Here is a 19,921-nt window from a genome sequence, read left to right on the forward strand (position 1 = left end):
GGTCCATTGGCACATTTCCCTTGGATCCCTTTGACATACTGTCCTAAAGCGTTATTGACACACCCCCTCATCGGCCCCACACTGAAGACATTCCATACCATTGCTCAAAAATATGATATATTCTCCTCACTGAGTCCCCTGACTCCACTGGCAAATAATCAGGAGTTCACACCGGGTATGAACAACCCCTCTTTCCCGAAAAGCTCACTAGACCCAATACTGACTGTTTTGTAGGTGGCGTTTTTAGACAATTGGCGGACTTTCCACAGCTAACTCAGGACCGGAGAATGCCTTTCTGGTCATACTTTCAAGCGCGTAGCTATCTTACATCACACAAAAGAAGACTTTTAGTGTGCAGACCGCTGAGTGACTCTGAACACTGCTGTCATTTGGGGGACCGAGTTGAGAAGACCATTTCCCTGACCTACGCTTGGCTACAGAAACACACTGATACTAAGCAGGACAGATTCAGGGAGAGATGGAGCTCCTCGTTGAACACTCCTATCTCTGAGGCACAATGGAAACGAGTATGTCTGCTCTCGCACAAGTGCTCGCTGAGTACGAAAATGCAAGAAACTGTTTATAAACTCCTCTCGCAGTGGTACGCCACGCCTGATAAAGTTAAAAGATGGTATCCTCATGCTGATGATACCTGTTGGAGATGTGGTCAGGAGATAGGCACCTTAACCCACATTTGGTGGTCCTGTCCACTTATTTCCAGCTACTGACGAAAAATCCAGACACTGTTCTCCACCATTGTCGGCGAGGAGGTTACCTTCTCTCCTGAACTCTGCTTATTGCATCTAAGCTCCATACCACTCCATAGTTATAAGAACTCCTTGATTATTCACCCTTTATTAATGCGGCCAGATCTCTCATTCCCCTGCACTGGGAATCCACTTCTGTTCCCGCTATCTCAGATTGGCTGAGTAAAGTCTCGGAAATCTGTGAAATGGAAAGGGTAAGCGCTCTGACAAACGCCGGAATTCCCAGGTTTCTCTCCTGCTGGAATGCCTGGCTCACCTTCCAGACCTCCCCGCAACATGCTTCAGCCTTCCCTGGTCTACCCTGAGCCGGCTACCTATCTTCTCTGACCTCTCTTCTATATCTACTCTTTACTTACTTTATCCTCTACTTGGTCTATCTTACTCCTGATAATGATACTACAGAATGATGTTACTTCAGTCCTGAATAATATCCAGATCAATGCAGCCCTGACTGGCCATTCCTGCGTTAGGCCTAACTCATACTTTTGCTGATTACTCTGTAGGATTGAGCAACCACAGTGCACTTGGTCCTGTTGACGACATGTGTCACCTGTAATACAGGATTGATCCTTTCTAGATCTAATTGTTAACGCATTTTGCTTGCTACTATGGTCATAGTGTATCTATTTGAGTTTGTCATAAGCCTATGCACTATCTTGTCTACTTTCATGTACTATACATACGTTTATTGACTGCTTTTACTTGTTAAATTTCATTTGTTTGTTCAAGCTTCTTGATGCTATAGTTAATACACTGTTTGACATGTATGTACCTCTGTGACCAACCTGTTTTTATGACTGTACTGTACTACATGTTTTCAATAAACTTGATTGATAAAAAAAAAAAATATCCAATATATTCAATCAGTGGCGTACCAAGAGGGGGGGCGGGGGGGCGGCCCGCCCCGGGTGCCACGCACTGGGGGGTGTCAGTCGGTGTCCTGCCCGGCGTGTTCCGTATCGCTGTGAAGGAAGCTCCTTCAGTCAGCGCTGCGGGGGTGGGCGGAACGGCGGCGGGAATAAGGGGCGGAGCCGCGGTGGGAGAAGGGGCGGGGCCTCGACAGGAAGAAGGGGCGGAGCCTCAGCCTCGGCAGGAAGAAGGTGAGTTCCGAAGTGTGTGTGCTGGATGGGAGGGGGATGGGGCAGCTGCATATGAGGAATTCATCTTTCCCTAGCTCCCTGTCCCCTTCACTGCTCTCCACCCCCCTGGTTTTCTCTGCCCGCCCCCCAAGTGCTACCTGTCCTCCCCCCCAGTGCTCTCCACCTGCCTGGTTTTCCCTGCCCACCCCCCAAGTGCTACCTGTCCCCCCCCAATGCTCTCCACCCCCTGGTTTTCCCTGCCCACCCCATAAGTGCTACCTGTCCCCCCCCAATGCTCTCCACCCCCTGGTTTTCCCTGCCCACCCCCCAAGTGCTACCTGTCCCCCCCCCAATGCTCTCCACCCCCTGGTTTTCCCTGCCCACCCCTCACGTGCTACCTGCCCCCCCCAATGCTCTCCACCCCCTGGTTTTCCCTGCCCACCCCCCAAGTGCTACCTGTCCCCCCCCCAATGCTGTCCACCTGCCTGGTTTTCCCTGCCCACCCCATAAGTGCTACCTGTCCCCCCCCCAATGCTGTCCACCCCCTGGTTTTCCCTGCCCACCCCCCAAGTGCTAACTGTCCCCCCCCCCAATGCTCTCCACCCCCTGGTTTTCCCTGCCCATCCCCCAAGTGCTACCTGTCCCCCCCCCCCAATGCTCTCCACCCCCTGGTTTTCCCTGCCCACCCCTCACGTGCTACCTGCCCCCCCCCAATGCTCTCCACCCCCTGGTTTTCCCTGCCCACCCCCCAAGTGCTACCTGTCCCCCCCCCCCAATGCTCTCCACCCCCTGGTTTTCCCTGCCCACCCCCCAAGTGCTACCTGTCCCCTCCCAATGCTCTCCACCCCCTGGTTTTCCCTGCCCACCCCCCAAGTGCTACCTGTCCCCCCCCCCAATGCTCTCCACCCCCTGGTTTTCCCTGCCCACCCCCCAAGTGCTACCTGTCCCCTCCCCCAATGCTCTCCACCCCCTGGTTTTCCCTGCCCACCCCCCAAGTGCTACCTGCCCCCCCCAATGCTCTCCACCCCCTGGTTTTCCCTGCCCACCCCCCAAGTGCTACCTGTCCCCCCCCCCAATGCTCTCCACCCCCCTGGTCTTCCCTGCCCACCCCCAAGTGCTACCTGTCCCCCCCCAGTGCTCTCCACCCCCCTGGTCTTCCCTGCCCACCCCCCAAGTGCTCCCTGTCCCCCCCCCATGCTCTCCACCCCCTGCACCTTCCAACCAACCCTGCAATGCTTTCCAAACCCCCTCTTAATTCTCTCCAGCCCCCCCCCCCCCCCCACGTGCCCTTCAGCTCCTCCAGTGCTCTCTGCTTCGCCTGTGCTCTCTGGCCCCCCTAGTGCTCTTCTATCTTCTATCATGTCCTCAGTCTCTGAGCATCTCCTGTATCATGTCCTCAGTCTCTGAGCATCTCCTGTATCATGTCCTCAGTCTCTGAGCATCTCCTGTATCATGTCCTCAGTCTCTGAGCATCTCCTGTATCATGTCCTCAGTCTCTGAGCATCTCCTGTATCATGTCCTCAGTCTCTGACCATCTCCTGTATCATGTCCTCAGTCTCTGACCATCTCCTGTAACATCTCCTCAGTCTCTGACCATCTCTTGTATCATGTCCTCAGTCTCTGACCATCTCCTGTATCATGTCCTCAGTCTCTGACCATCTCCTGTATCATGTCCTCAGTCTCTGACCATCTCCTGTATCATGTCTGCAGTCTCTGACCATCTCTTGTATTATGTCTGCAGTCTCTGACCATCTCCTGTATCATGTCTGCAGTCTCTGAGCATCTTCTGTATCATGTCCTCAGTCTCTGACCATCTCCTGTATCATGTCTGCAGTCTCTGACCATTTCCTGTATCATGTCTGCAGTCTCTGAGCATCTCCTGTATCATGTCTGCAGTCTCTGACCATCTCTTGTATCATGTCCGCAGTCTCTGACCATCTCCTGTATCATGTCCTCAGTCTCTGACCATCTCCTGTATCATGTCTGCAGTCTCTGACCATCTCTTGTATCATGTCCGCAGTCTCTGAGCATCTCCTGTATCATGTCCTCAGTCTCTGAGCATCTCCTGTATCATGTCCTCAGTCTCTGACCATCTCCTGTATCATGTCCTCAGTCTCTGACCATCTCCTGTATCATGTCCTCAGTCTCTGACCATCTCCTGTATCATGTCCTCAGTCTCTGACCATCTCCTGTATCATGTCCTCAGTCTCTGACCATCTACTGTATCATGTCCTCAGTCTCTGACCATCTCCTGTATTATGTCTGTAGTCTCTGAGCATCTCCTGTATCATGTCTGCAGTCTCTGACCATCTCCTGTATCATGTCTGCAGTCTCTGACCATCTCCTGTATCATGTCTGCAGTCTCTGACCATCTCCTGTACTATGTCTGCAGTCTCTATCTATTTATGCTGAAGGTAGGACTATGCAGGAGAGGGAGGCAGAGAGTGCAAAAGGAGGAACTGCGATTAGAGAGACGGGGGAGGGGGCAGACGGCAAGGGGCACTGTGATGGGGGGCTGTGAAATTTGTGCAATAAATATTCTTGTAAACATTACAAATTTCTGTGGGTGTTTTTACATTTTAAAGTTGGGGGGGGGGGGGTGCCAGATATAGGATCCGCCCCTGGTGCCAAATGCTCTAGGTACGCCACTGTATTCAATTTCTGTCATATATTTAGGCCAAAATGTATTTAGCTACATGTCTTTGACAAAAAAATTCTCAATAAGCATGTTTTTATTGGTTTGCGCAAAAGTTATAGCGTCTACAAGCTATGGTGCAAATACTGGAATTTATACAGCTTTAATTTCTGACTGCCTATCTCAATTCTTGAAGTGCTAAAATGGCCGGGCAGTAGAAAACCCCCCAAGTTACCACTTTTTGGAAAGTAGACAAGGAATGTAGTGAGAGGCATATTGAGCTCATTGAATATTTAATTTTTTTTGTCACAGGTGTTTGAGAAATGACTAAAAAAAAATATATATATATTTTTTTACAACTTTTTTCATTCATTGAAATGATATATTGCTCAAGCATGCCATGGGCATATGTGTAATTACACCCCAAAATATATTCTGCTGCTTCTCCTGAGTACAGGGATACCACATGTGTGAAACTTTTTGGAAGCCTAGCTGTGTAGGGGACCCCGATAACCAATCACCGCCTTCAGGTTTTCTAATGACGTAAATTGTGCATTTCACCTCCGCACTACCTGTCACAGTTTCAGAGGCCCTGAAACTTCAAGATAGCACAACCCCCCCCCCCAAAATGACACCATTTTGCAAAGTAGACACTACAAGCTATTTGCTGAGAGGCATGGTGAGTCCATGGAATGTTTTATATTTTTGCCACAAGTTCCGGGAAAATTATTATTATTTTTTTGTTTTTTACACAAAGTTGTCACTAAATTATATATTGCTCACACATGCCATGGGTATATGTGAAATGACACCCCAAAATACATTCTGCTGCTTCTCCTGAGTATGGAGATACCACATGTGTGAGACTTTTTTACAGTCTAGCTGTGTACAAGACCCCGAAAACCAATCACCACCTTCAGGCTTTCCAAGTGCACAAATTGTTGATTTCACTCCTTACTACCTATCACAGTTTTGAAGGCCATGAAATGCCAAGATAGCATAACCCCCCCCCCCCCCAAATGACCCCATTTTGCAAAGTAGACACTCCAAGCTATTTGCTGAGAGGCATGTTGAGTGTTTTGCAGATCTCACTTTTTGTCACAAAGTTTTGGAAATTGAAAAAAGAGGAAAAAAAATGCATTTTCCTTATTTTTCTTCATTTCCCAAAATAAATGAGAGCTGCAAAATACTTGCCATGCCTCTCAGCAAATAGCTTGGAGTGTCTACTTTGCAAAATGCTATCTTGGCATTTCATGGCCTACACAGCTAGGCTCCCAAAAAGTCTCACACATGTGGTATCCCTGTACTCAGAAGAAGCAGAAAAATATATTTTGGGGTGTCATTTCACATATACCCATGGCATGTGTGAGCAATATATCATTTACTGACACCTTTGTGTAAAAAAACAAAACAAAAAAATTATTTTCCCGAAATTTGTGGCAAAATATAAAATATTCCATGGACTCACCATGCCTCTCAGCAAATAGCTTGGAGTGTCTACTTTGCAAAATAGGGTAATTTGGGGGGGGGGGGGGTTTGTGCCATCTTAAAATTTCAGGTCCTCTGAAACTGTGACAGGTAGTGCAGAGGTAAAATAAGCAATTTACGCCATTAGAAAACCTGAAGGTGGGGATTGGTTTTTGGGGTCCCGTACACAGCTAGGCTCCCAAAAAGTCTCACACATGGGGTATCCCTGTACTCAGGAGAAGCAGCGGAATGTATTTTGGGGTGTCATTTCACATATACCCATGGCATGTGTGAGCAATATATCATTTAGTGACAACTTTGTGTAAAAAAACAAACAAAAAAAAAGAAATAATTTTCCCGAAACTTGTGGCAAAATATAAAATATTCCATGGACTCACCATGCCTCTCAGCAAATAGCTTAGAGTGTCTACTTTTCAAAATGGGGTCATTTGGGGTGTTTTGTGCTATCTTGAAAATTCAGGGCCTTTGAAACTGTGACAGGTAGGTAAAATAAGCAATTTACACCATTAGAAAACCTGAAGGTGGGAATTGGTTTTCGGGGTCCTGTACACAGCTAGGCTCCAAAAAAGTCTCACACATGTGGTATCCCTGTACTCAGAGAAGCGAAGAAGCAGCAGAATGTATTTTGGGGTGTCATTTCACATATACCCATGGCATGCGTGAGCAATATATCATTTAGTGACAACTTTGTGTAAACAAAAAAAAAAAACAAAAAACAAATTGTCATTTTCCTGAAACTTAGGACAAAATTTAAAATACTCCATGGACTCAATATGCCTCTCAGCAAATAGCTTTGGGTGTCTACTTTCCAAAAAGGGGTCATTTGGGGAGTGTTTGAACCATCCTGGCATTTAATGCTCAATCTTAGCCACACATCACCCACTCTTCTAACCAATTGAAAACCAAGCCTTTTCTGTGACTGTTTGTTTACATGAAGAAAAAAAAAATTATAGAAAATTACTTTGAACCCCCAAACATTATATTTTTTTTTAAAGCAGAGGCCCTACAGAACAAAATGGTGGATGTTGCAATTTTGTTTGTCACACGGTATTTTCCAAACACAATTTTTGCGGAAAAAAAACACTTTTTTTTAATTTAATGCAGAAATACACTATATAATTCCTAATTGTTTGGTAAAATTTAAAAGGTGATCTTATGTCGAGTACATAGACACCAAACATGACATGCTTTTAAAAATTGTGCATGCCCGTGCAGCGGCAACAAACTACGTACGGTTTTAACCACTTAAGCCCCGGAAGATTTTACCCCCATTCCGACAATGGGGTATTTTGCGATTCGGCACTGCGTGACTTTAACGGACAATTGCGCGGTCGTGCGACGCTGTACCTAAACGAATTTGGCGTCCTTTTTTTCCCACAAACAGAGCTTTCTTTTGGTGGTATTTGATCACCTGTGCGATTTTTTGATCACGCGCTATAAACAAAAAAAGAGCGTCAATTTTGCAAAAATAGCAATATTTTTCACATTTTTTTATATGAAATTCCCCCAAAAAAATGTAAAAATCAAAATTTTTTAACATTTTCGGCCAATTTGTTTTATGCTACCTATGTTTGGTAAAAAAAATCGCAAAAATCGTATTTTGATTGGTTTGCGCAAAAGTTATCGCGTTTACTAACAAAGGGAAAGATTTTTGTCATTTTTGTTGTTTTTTTTTTAACGCGTAATGGCGGCGATCTGCGATTTTTTTTGCAGTACTGCGACATTGCGGCGGACAGATCGGACCCTTGACTGACATTTTTGACACTTTTGGGGTTACCAGTGACATTTCTACAGTAATCAGTGCTATATATATGCACTGTTACTGTAAAAATACACTGGTAGTGAAGGGGTTAACTTTATTTGGGAGGGAGGGGCTGTGTGTGTCCCTAGGGGCTTGCTTTCTACTGTGATTGGCTGTGGCTTGAGCTGTAAGGACACTGATCAACGGATCTACATAGTAGATCCATGTGATCAGTGTCTTTACAGCGAGGAGAATGACAGGTGGCTTGTTTACACAAGCTGCCTGACATTCTCCCTCTCCCCCGCCGATCGCGCTCGCTCCCTAGACCCTCACAAGCAAGCAACGTAGCCCTACGTTAGTTTGCCTGTGAGGGGCTGACCGCCGACGTAGATAGTCGTGCGGCGGTCGGCAAGTGGTTAAAAGCCTTTAAGGCCCCTTTCACACTATTGCCATGGCAATTTTACCGCGATTTCGCGGCGCAATTTTTGCCGCGATTTTGAAAGCAATGGCAAGGCTATATGCCACAAAACACATTAAAATCGTGGCAAAGTAGTGCAGGAACTACTTTGAAGTCGGTGCGACTTCAAAACGCACTGATATGAATGGGGCTCATTGAAAATAATGGAAAACGACTTGTCATGCGATTTTGCAGTCCAAAATCGCGGGACAAGTCGCACTAGTGTGAATGGGGCCTAAAAGTCTTTACAGGTTACCACTTTGAGCTTACAGAGGAGGTCTACTGCAAGAATTACTGCCCTTGAACTGGCGTTCACGGTGATACCTCACATGCATGGTGCAATTGCGGTTTACATATGACACTAGACCAATGCTTGTGTGCGCGCGCAAGCACGGGGGGACAGGGGGGCTTGATATTTTTTTTATTTATTTTGCTTTTTTATGTTATTTTGACACCTTTCCTTTAATTTTTTTTTAAATCATTTTTATTGTTATCACAGTGAATTTAAATATCTCCTATGATAGCAATCTGTAGTGACAGGTACTCTTTTTTTAAAAAAAATTGGGGTCTTTTAGACTCTAGATCTCTCCTCTGACCTTAACACATCTGAGCACACCAACATTTTTGCGATAAAATGCTTTCCCAATTTCCCAATGGCGCTGATTATTTCTGGCGAAACAGAAGTCATGAAATGCTCTTAGCTTCCGGTATCTTAGGCCATAGAGATGATTGGAGCCATTCTCATCTCCAATCAGCTCTATGGTTGGATAACTGAACCACCGACTGCACTCTTGGGTTAACTGGTGTGACAGGAGAGCCCAAGAAAAACCGTGGAAGGCGGCGGAAGGCAGCAGGGGGCGGGGTCGTCCCCTCCCACTGCATGTAAAAGCAGTCTAGCGGCCAATTATCCGCTAGGATTGCTTTTACATGTAAGCCGACTGCTGGCTGTAAAAAACGATACCAAGATGATGCCGAAATCTGCAGGTATCATCCTGGCATAGAGAAAACACACATTACCAGTCCCTGCACAGATCCTGGAGATTGATTCTCAAGCTGGGGAATCTTGTAATATGGCCTGTGGTGAAACACATGAATGAAGCGTGGCAGCTCTCCTAACCCTCCATGGGGTATGAGGCAAAGAAGCTGTACAAAAAATAAAGGAACAGAGCGCACACCGCCCTAGTGTAACACCATTTATTTAAAGTTAATAGAAGCCATAAAAACAGGTACTCACAAACAGATGGGAAGTCATGCATGGAAATAAATATCCCCCGATGATGTTTACAGGGCTCTCTCCTCCTAGCCTCGGCGGCTCAGTTGTTCGTCCTGCACTGATCAGTGAGTATCGTACGGCTAAGCCAACCGCCTCGGATAACTCAAGGAGACTCGATGTGGTGCGCCTGCGCATGGTCCAGTCGCCGCCGCACACTCTCCAGGAGACGGATGCTGTAGCCGCTCAGAGAAACTGACAATGCGGTTAAGCAGAGGGAGACTCCCCGATCGGGACCCAGAGCATGACTTGCATGGGGTTGCTAAGGACAAAGTTTCGGAGGCGTAGCCTCCTTCTTCAGGTCTCGGCCTGAAGAAGGACCTGAAGAAGGAGGCTACGCCTCCGAAACGTTGTCCTTAGCAACCCCATGCAAGTCATGCTCTGGGTCCCGATCGGGAAGTCTCCCTCTGCTTAACCGCATTGTCAGTTTCTCTGAGCGGCTACAGCATCCGGCTCCTGAAGAGTGTGCGGCGGCTGGACCGTACGCAGGCGCACCACATCGAGTCTCCTCGAGTTATCCGAGGCGGTTGGCTCAGCCGTACGATACTCACTGATCAGTGCAGGACGAACAACTGAGCCGCCGAGGCTAGGAGGAGAGAGCCCTGTAAACATCATCGGGGGATATTTATTTCCATGCATGACTTCCCATCTGTTTGTGAGTACCTGTTTTTATGGCTTCTATTAACTTTAAATAAATGGTGTTACACTAGGGCGGTGTGCGCTCTGTTCCTTTATTTTTTGTACATCATCCTAGCATAACCGCTCAAAGTCCAGCAACGTACCAGTACATTGCTGATCCTTGTTTGGCATATAGTGTAGGTTTTTTTTTTTTTTCATGCAGCCTGTGGGCTGAACGAAAAAAAGAGAACCTAACAGAAATCACTAACAGAAATCACCACAGGAAAATTGTGTAGTATTACACACCATTAACCGCCCAAACATCCAAACCCACTTATTTAATGGCGGGTATACATGACAATATTCCACGTATACCTAAAGGTATTTTAACTGCAGTGGTGAAATCAACCTACCACAGCGCTTGTCCCTCCACTTCACTGCAAGCAATTCTTTGAACCTCAAGCAGGCTCTCTCCCTCGGACTCAGTGGGGCATTTACTAGCCGTTGGGGGAAGCCCAGGAGATTAGATCACACGGTGCCACAAGTGCCAATTTGTAATTGAAAGTGGTGTCTAAAAAGTGGCACGCTTGAATAAAAATTGTCCACGTACAAGTGGTACCCCTTTCCGAATAAGGGTGACACCAAGTCCCAAACTACCTTACCGCTGTTCCCTATGTAGTCTGGGAAATCGGGGGGCTCCACAGTGCTATCTTTTCCCTCGTAGACACGGAAACTAACTGTATAGCCTGTGGCCCTGTCACACAGCTTGTACAGTTTGACCCCGTATCTGGCAAGCTTTCTGGGGAGATACTGTTTGATAGCAAGGCGGCCAGTAAGCTTTATCAGGGACTCGTCAACGCAGACATCTTGTTCGGGGGTAAACAAGGCTGCAAACCGCTGATTGAAGTGGTCTATGAGGGGCCGAAGTTTGTGGAGCAGATCATATTCAGCCCCCCCCCCCCCGAGGACGACAGAGTCCATTGTCGTTGAAATGCATGAACCAAAATATTTGTTCGTATTGAGTCTTGGACATAGTAGCAGAGAACAGGCGCATTTGGTGAATTGGGTCAGTGGACCAATATAACCACAATTTTTTGTAATGCCCATGTTGAAGGATAGGCCCAGAAAGGTCTTAAATTTGGAAACCGTTATAGGTTCCCAGCCGAATGGTCTGGTAAGGGGCGAATTTGGATTGGTGGTAATAAAATGACTAGCATACAAATTACTTTGATCCACAATAGATCTGTAAAGATCTGCAGCGAAAAACAGCTCAAAAAAATTAAGGGAATTAAAATCAGCTGTTTCCACTCGAATTTTGGTTGAGCAGTAAATGGGGGAAGTACGGGCGCTGTAGAATCTGTGGGCTGCCAATTAGGGCATGCCAGCGCTTCAGGGAGGACACTATGGGCTCTACGGGCCTGTCTTCGAATACGCGGTGGCTGCGGGCCACTACTCGTGCCAGCCACCGCACCAGCTTCAACTGCACTTATGGGACATGCCACGTCACCAAGTCTTACTGCAGTGCTGGTTGTACTAGGTCCAGGGTGTACTAGGCCACTCATGCTTGCCAGATCATGAGAAGTGTGAGCGGCACTAGTGCTGGCACTCTGCTGCCTACAAGAAACATCCGGTTCTTGCAACTCAGCATCTTCAGAATGGGGTCAGGTATGCCTGACCTTAGCAGGGACCCACCAGTCGTCGGAGCTGTCTGTCAGGGAGGCGCTGCTGTCTACAGGTTCATATACTGACCCTGATTCTGCCAGTGAGGTTTCCCCATCGCTCTCATCTGACATGGTCAGTATACTGTAGGCCTCTGCACTACTGTACCACCGTTTGGACATTTTATCAACTAAAGTTTCCGGTACAGTAGAGTGACTAGCAGGTAAAAAAGCACCTGGTTGTCAAGGACTATTTGGTCGCTACAAAAAAAAACTGCTAGTGCTAGCAGAGATCAGGCCTGACTCTGCTAACGTTTTGTGTGATTTGTGTTTTTTGGAAGTGACAGTAATCTATTGATTACTGCACTTGCCTGGGTAGGATGGGCTTGGCGGAGGGGCTAAACGCAGGTGCTGGCAGGAATCAGTGCTGATTGTCCAAACACCGCATTTTGGGAACACTAAACTATGGGGACGCTAGTATAGTTCTGATCAGATCAGATATTGATCTGTTCAAACATCATACTAGTAATGGAGGTGTTTGTGTGTGTGTTAGTGTAATTGACTCTAACTGATGTTAAATAACGGTGGTGTGGTGGGACCCTGACGCTAACTAGCCTAACTAGCGGCACACTGTGACAGGGCAGTGAAGGGGTTAACTGGGAAGATCAAGGGGTTAAACCTTTATAGGGGATAAATGGCGGGTGGCCTAAACCAATTTGGGTCTAGCGCAAGCGTAAACTGGGGTCACAAGTGACACTAATACAGTGATCAGCAGTTAGCTGATATACTGTATATATTAGTGCACTAATGCACTAGTGTGATAGGGAGTGAAGGGGTTAAAAGTTTATTAGGGGATAGATGGCGGGTGCCCTAACCCTATTTGGGCCTAGCGCAAGCACAAAATGGGGTCACAAGTGACACTAATACAAAGATCAGTAGTTAGCTGATATACTGTATATATTAGTGCACTGTATGATAGGGAGTGAAGGGGATTAACTGGGGTTGATCAAGGGGTTAAAACTTTATTAGGGGATAGATGGCAGGTGCCCTAACCCTATTTGGGCCTAGCGCAAGCGCAAATTAGGGTCACAAGTGACACTAAATACAGTGATCAGTAAAAGATCTGTATACCACTGTATATAGTGTTCACTGTGAGGGGTTTGGGGGGGGGGGGGTGATCAAGGGGCTAAATGTGCCTATGTGAGGTGGTGTTAGTGTGCTGTTGGTGGAACTCACGTTTTAGATGTCTCTCTTTCTTCTCCTGGAACTGAAAGGGCTCCAGGAGGGAAAATGACATCACTTCCCCTGCCTGTGTTGAAATTACACAGGCAGGGGACATGATGCCATTGGCCAGAACCGATCATCAGATCCAGACCAAAAATCATTGGTCTGCATCTGGTGACTGATCGGTTCTGAGCCAAATCAGATCAGGACCCTGCGAGCCGTGAATGCGCCCGACGTAGGTCTACGTCGCTGGACCTAGCCGAGCCGCTCTGCTGCAGTAGCAGCAATGTGAGTGGTCAGCAAGTGGTTAAACTTTGTCTTGCAACAAAAACCCTTGCTGTATCTCAGGGAAACCCGCGTACTTCTGTACGAATACCTTTATAAACTTGTTAACACTGAACATTAAAATTGTATATACATTGAAAGCTGTATACTGTTTTGTATTATTGTCTTGTTTTTTCATTGGATAAATTAAATTGTTTAACCAAAAAAAAAAAACTCTTTGGTTGCTTTCGCAGAATGCTTCGGGTCATTGTCCATCTGTACTCTGAAGCACCGTCCAATGAGTTCTGAAGCATTTAGCTGAATATAGAAGCAGATAATATTGCCCAAAACACTTCAGAATTCATCCTGCTGCTTTTGTCAGCAGTCACATCATCAATAAATACAAGAGAATCAGTTCCATTGGCAGCCATACATGCCTACGCCATGACACTACCACCACCATGCTTCACTGATGCGGTGGTATGCTTTGGATCATGAGCAGTTCCTTTCCTTCTCCATACTCTTCTCTTCCCATCACTCTGGTACAAGTTGATCTTGGTCTCATCTGTCCATAGGATGTTGTTCCAGAACTGTGAAGGCTTTTTTAGATGTTGTTTGGCAAACTCTAATCTGGCCTTCCTGTTTCTGAGGCTCACCAATGGGTTTACATCTTGTGGTGAACCTTCTGTATTCCCTCTGGTGAAGTCTTCTCTTGATTGTTGACTTTGACACACATACACCTACCTCCTGGAGAGTGTTCTTGATCTGGCCAACTGTTGTGAAGGGTATTTTCTTCACCAGGGAAATAATTCTTTGGTCATCCACCACAGTTGTTTTCCGTGGTCTCCCGGGTCTTTTGGTGTTGCTGAGCTCACCGGTGCGTTCTTTCTTTTTAAGCATGTTCCAAACAGTTAAGTTGGCCACACTGAATGTTTTTGCTATCTCTCTGATGGGTTTGTTTTGTTTTTTCAGCCTAATGATGGCTTGCTTCACTGATAATTACAACTCTTTGGATCTCATATTGAGAGTTGACAGCAACAGATTCCAAATGCACACTTGAAATTAACTCTGGACCTTTTATCTGCTCCTTGTAAATTGTATAATGAGGTAATAACACACCTGGTGATGGAACAGTGGAGCAGCCAATTGTCCCATTACTTTTGGTCAGGGGTCAAGTCCTGGGGAAAAAAGTGTGGGAACTCACCCAAGATACACCCCCCCAAAAAAAAAAAAAAAATGACGCTCATATATTTCACAGAAAATACAATGCAACATTTATTGTAAAGTGCCAGTTTACAAGAACATTTTCAAAATTCACATGCAATAAACAAATAAATATAGAACAGTTGTAACAAAATAAGTTACTTATGCAATAACCGAATAAATATAGAACCGTTGTAACAACAAAATAAGTTAACTTATTTGTCATAGTAACAGAATAATCACCAAAATGGGTGAAGATCTTTCCCTTGCAGGGAATTTCTGACCTCAGAACCCTCTGGCTGGTCTCAGGGTGCTGGCTGGCCTCAGGGTGCTGGCCTGGCTGGCCTCAGGATGCTGGCTGGCATCAGTGTGCTGGCTTGCCTCAGGTGCTGGCTGGCCTCAGTGTGCTGGCCTGGCTGGCCTCAGGGTTCTGGCTGGCCTCAGGGTGCTGGCTGGCCTGGCTGGCCTCAGGGTGCTGGCTGGCATCAGGGTGGTGGACGGCCTCAGGGTGCTGGCCTGGCTGGCCTCAGGGTGCTGGCCTGGCTGGCCTCAGGGTGCTGGCTAGCCTCAGAGTGCTGGCCTCAGGGTGCTCGATGGCCTCAGAGTTCTGGCCTCAGGGTGCTGGCTGGCTTCAGGGTGCTGGCTGGCCTCAGGGTGCTGGCCTGGCTGGCCTCAGGGTGTTGCCTGGCCTCAGGATGCTGGCTGGCCTCAGGGTGCTCTATGGCCTCAGAGTGCTGGCTGGCCCGCCTAAGGGTGCTAGGTGCCTCAGTGTGCTGGCTGGCCAGCCTCAGGGTGCTGGCTGGCCAGCCTCAGGGTGCTGGCTGGCTGGCCTCAGGGTGCTGGCTGGCTGGCCTCAGGGTGCTGTGCTGGCTGGCCTCAGGGTGCTCGATGGTCTCAGAGTGCTGGCCTCAGGGTGCTGGCCTGTCTGGCCTCAGGTTGCTGGCTGGCCTCAGGGTGCTGTCCTGGCTGGCACTGGCCTTAGGGTGCTGGCCTGGCTGGCCTCAGGGTGCACTGCTGGCCTCGGGGGGTACACTGCTGGCCTGGCTGGCCTTGGGGGGTACACGGCTGGCCTGGCTGGCCTTGGGGGGTACACTGCTGGCCTGGGAGGTGCACTGCTTGCCTGGGGGGTGCACTGCTGGCCTGGCTGTTACACCGCTGGCTTGGCTGGCCTCAGGGGGTGCACTACTGGCCTGGCTGGCCTAAGGGGGTGCACTGCTGGCCTCAGGAGGCCTCAGGGGGTTAAATGCTTGTTTGAGGGGTGGCCTCAGGGGGTTCACTGCTGCAGAAGGTGCTGTGTGAGACTTATGTGTGTCACTCCTCTCCTCACCTCAGTCAGTCAGTCAGACTCTGAGGTGAGGAGAGGAGATCCGGGGCTCCGTGTGACATCACTCGGGGAGGCGGTGAGGTCAGAGGCGGAGTCCCGACTCCTTCACTATACGGAGATGCCGCTGCTGTGCTCCCGCTTGTACGGATTAAAGGATCGGCTCAGGAGGCGCCGCGATCTGCTTGTTAGGTGAGGAGTGACACCAGCTGCCCTCAGTGGCGTCTCCAGCTTTTATATTTAGGGGGGCACAGGGACAAAAGTAGGGGGGCCAACTATAAAATGCAATGTTTATATATATATACAGTGCCTTGTGAAAGTATTCGGCCCCCTTGAACTTTTCGACCTTTTGCCACATTTCAGGCTTCAAACATAATGATATAAAACTGTATTTTTTTGTCAACAACAAGTGGGACACAATCATGAAGTGGAATGAAATTAATTGGATATTTCAAACTTTTTAAAATAAAAAACTGAAAAATTGGGCGTGCAAAATTATTCAGCCCCCTTAAGTTAATAGTTTGTAGCGCCACCTTTTGCTACGATTACAGCTGTAAGTCGCTTGGGGTATGTCTCTATCAGTTTTGCACATCGAGAGACTGACATTTTTGCCCATTCCTCCTTGCAAAACAGCTCAAGCTCAGTGAGGTTAGATGGAGAGCGTTTGTGAACAGCAGTTTTCAGTTCTTTCAACAGATTCTCGATTGGATTCAGGTCTGGACTTTGACTTTCTAACACCTGGATATGTTTTAATGGGAGAGTGTCTCCACAAGATGGCCTATGTGGACACTCGTTGGTATATGTGCCTCGTCCGAATTAGTTCAATTATAGAGAAAGAAGTTTATAGCTATTGCTATCAAGAATGGACTTTTTCAATAAAATTATTTTTACAATACTAGTGTTGATTGCTGTGCCGAGAAAGTCCATTCTTGATTGCAATAGCTATAAACTTCTTTCTCTATACCTGGATATGTTTATTTGTGAACCATTCCATTGTAGATTTTGCTTTATGTTTTGGATCATTGTCTTGTTGGAAGACAAATCTCCATCCCAATCTCAGGTCTTTTGCAGACTCCATCAGGTTTTCTTCCAGAATTGTCCTGTGTTTGGCTCCATCCATCTTCCCATCAATTTTAACCATCTTCCCTGTCCCTGCTGAAGAAAAGTAGGCCCAAACCATGATGCTGCCACCCCCATGTTTGACAGTGGGCATGGTGTGTTCAGGGTGATGAGCTGTGTTGCTTTTACGCCAAACATAACGTTTTGCATTGTTGCCAAAATGTTTGATTTTGGTTTCATCTGACCAGAGCACCTTCTTCCACATGTTTGGTGTGTCTCCCAGGTGGCTTGTGGCAAACTTTAAACAACACTTTTTATGGATATCTTTAAGAAATGACTTTCTTCTTGCCACTCTTCCATAAAGGCCAGATTTGTGCAGTATACGACTGATTGTTGTCAGAGTCTCCCACCTCAGCTATAGATCTCTGCAGTTCATCCAGAGTGATCATGGGCCTCTTGGCTGCATCTCTGATCAGTCTTCTCCTTGTATGAGCTGAAAGTTTAGAGGGACGGCCAGGTCTTTGTAGATTTGCAGTGGTCTGATACTCCTTCCATTTCAATATTATCACTTGCACAGTGCTCCTTGGGATGTTTAAAGCTTGGGAAATCTTTTTGTATGCAAATCCGGCTTTAAACTTCTCCACAACAGTATCTCGGACCTTCCTGGTGTGTTCCTTGTTCTTCATGATGCTCTCTGTGCTTAAAAACGGACCTCTGAGACTATCACAGTGCAGGTGCATTTATACGGAGAATTGATTACACACAGGTGGATTCTATTTATCATCATTAGTCATTTAGGTCAACATTGGATCATTCAGAGATCCTCACTGAACTTCTGGAGAGAGTTTGCTGCACTGAAAGTAAAGGGGCTGAATAAATAATTTTGCACGCCCAATTTTTCAGTTTTTTATTTGTTAAGAAAGTTTGAAATATCCAATAAATTTCGTTCTACTTCATGATTGTGTCCCACTTGTTGTTGATTCTTCACAAAAAATTACAGTTTTATATCTTTATGTTTGAAGCCTGAAATGTGGCAAAAGGTTGCAAAGTTCAAGGGGGCCAAATACTTTCGCAAGGCATTGTATATATGATTGCACTGAAGTATTAGCACTTTAAGTCACAACATATTTGCATTAGCACTTTTTCTCACATTTAGTTTTACAATCATTTTATAATATAATTTACACCCACCACTTATAACACTTTTTTCATCATATAATAATTTTTACACAGATATTGCGCCTAATTTATTTTCTCACTTTCCACATAGCTTTGCTATGGTTCAGTGGCTGCATCTCTGGTAATTTGCTTTTGGAAGAAGATTTTTTTCACATTTTTCCTTTGTACAGAAGCTTCCTAGGCGCTGGTTTTTCCAATGATTGTTTGACAGCCATTATCAGGAATATTTCATGTTTATGTGTTTGACCGCCGTTGTCAGAAATATTTCATGTTTATGCGTTTGATGTCCATTGTCAGGAATATTTAATGTTTATGCATTTGACGGCCGTTGTCAGGAATATTTCAGGTTTATGCGTTTGATTCCCATTTTGACAGGAATATTTCATGTTTATGCGTTCGATGCCCGTTGTCAGCAATATTTAATGTTAATGCATTTGATACTCGTTGTCAGGAGTACTTTATGTTTATGCGTTTGATGCCCATTGTCAGGAATATTTCATGTTTATGTGTTTAAGCCAATGCGCATGCTTGGCACAATGCCGCTCTGCGCCAATCAGCACCTCCATTGCATTAGCACTTTTTCCTCACATTTAATTTTACAATCATTTTAAATTATAATTTACACCCACCACTTATAACACTTATTTCATCATATAATAATTTTTACACAGATATTGCGCCTAATTTATTTTCTCTCAATGGCTGTCAAACGCATAAACATGAAATATTCCTGACAATGGACATCAAACGCATAAACATAAAATATACCCGACAATGGATATTAAAAGCATTAACATTAAATGACAATGTGAACCCACACGCTGACAGAATGTTACAGCTGGACATAGCAAACTTACTGACATGTATTATACATGTTTGCCATGTTCAACTGTAACATTCTGTCAGCGTGTCAGTCCACATTGTAATTTTCAGGGATGTGAGGGTGGTACGAGAATGCAAATGTACAGTGGACTCACTGCTCCACTTACCTGCCACCTCTGAAATTGATGTCCCCAGGCCTGCTCCTTGTGTGCTGGCTGTGTCTGGCTCCTCTGCTGCGTGCTGCTGCCTCGCCTTACCGGTGACTCCACTGATGCTGTCCACACGCTCTGGGCCTTCAAATGCATAAACATGAAACATGCATGACAAATTGGCCAATTATTAATTGCATAAACATGAAATATTCATGGCTGATGCCAATTGTCTGGAATATTTCATGTTTATGCATTTGATTCCCATTGTCAAGAAACAATGGATATTAAAAGCATAAACATTACAGGACAATGTGGACTGACACGCTGACAGAATGTTACAGCTGGACATAGCAAACTTACTGACATGTATTATACATGTTTGCCATGATCAGCTGTAAAATTCTGTCAGCGTGTCAGTCCACATTGTCATTTTCAGGGGTGTGAGGGTGGCACGAGAATGTCAGGGCCACGAAAGAATAAAATAGAGAAGTGGCCCCGTGGGATTGTCACTCCTAACACCCATTTGTTTTATAAATAAATTTTACTTTTAATAGAGGGCTATGTTGATTGTTAAGTACATGTATCTCTATGGCTGCTTTGCTGGTGCTTTCTGTTTTGTGTTTCAGGTGACAAGTTGACTGCTGTTGCTAGGAAGATTTACCTCAGCTGCTGAGCATTGGATTGGTGACAAATCTTTTGGCGGGAAACATCTAGCCAATGAGTGTAACCTTTTACTTTTATCCTCTCCTGTCACTGGGCGGAGTCAGCATTTACCTCAGCTCTGTCAGCTGGACTCACCGCTGGGATTCTCCTCAGCCTTCCTTCTGGATATTTTAACCTGTTCTCAGCCCAGAATGGATATTTTACTTCATGAACTAATTCAAAGGACTAATTCCCCTTGAGGAAGGCTTGGCTCTGTTTTTTTTTTTTTTTTTTTGCTTTTTCCCCCTTAGTTTTTAGTGGTGATAGCTCTATCATCACTTA

General features: G+C 46.0%; 1 protein-coding gene across 1 annotated transcript in view; it reads right to left on the reverse strand.

The window, feature by feature from the left end:
- Positions 1 to 19,921, reverse strand: part of LOC309552865 (uncharacterized protein) — a gene marked incomplete at both ends in the record, with an annotated part of 89,370 nt that overhangs the window by 50,862 nt on the left and 18,587 nt on the right. Inside the window, one exon of the mRNA XM_082253776.1 lies at positions 18,953 to 19,078. Within this exon, the coding sequence (XP_082109902.1) occupies positions 18,953 to 19,078 (126 nt within the window). The remainder of the gene's footprint in view (positions 1 to 18,952; positions 19,079 to 19,921) is intronic.

The sequence above is a fragment of the Pelophylax lessonae genome, assembly GCF_965119305.1.
Source record: "Pelophylax lessonae genome assembly, chromosome: 4".
Taxonomy (NCBI): domain Eukaryota; kingdom Metazoa; phylum Chordata; class Amphibia; order Anura; family Ranidae; genus Pelophylax; species Pelophylax lessonae.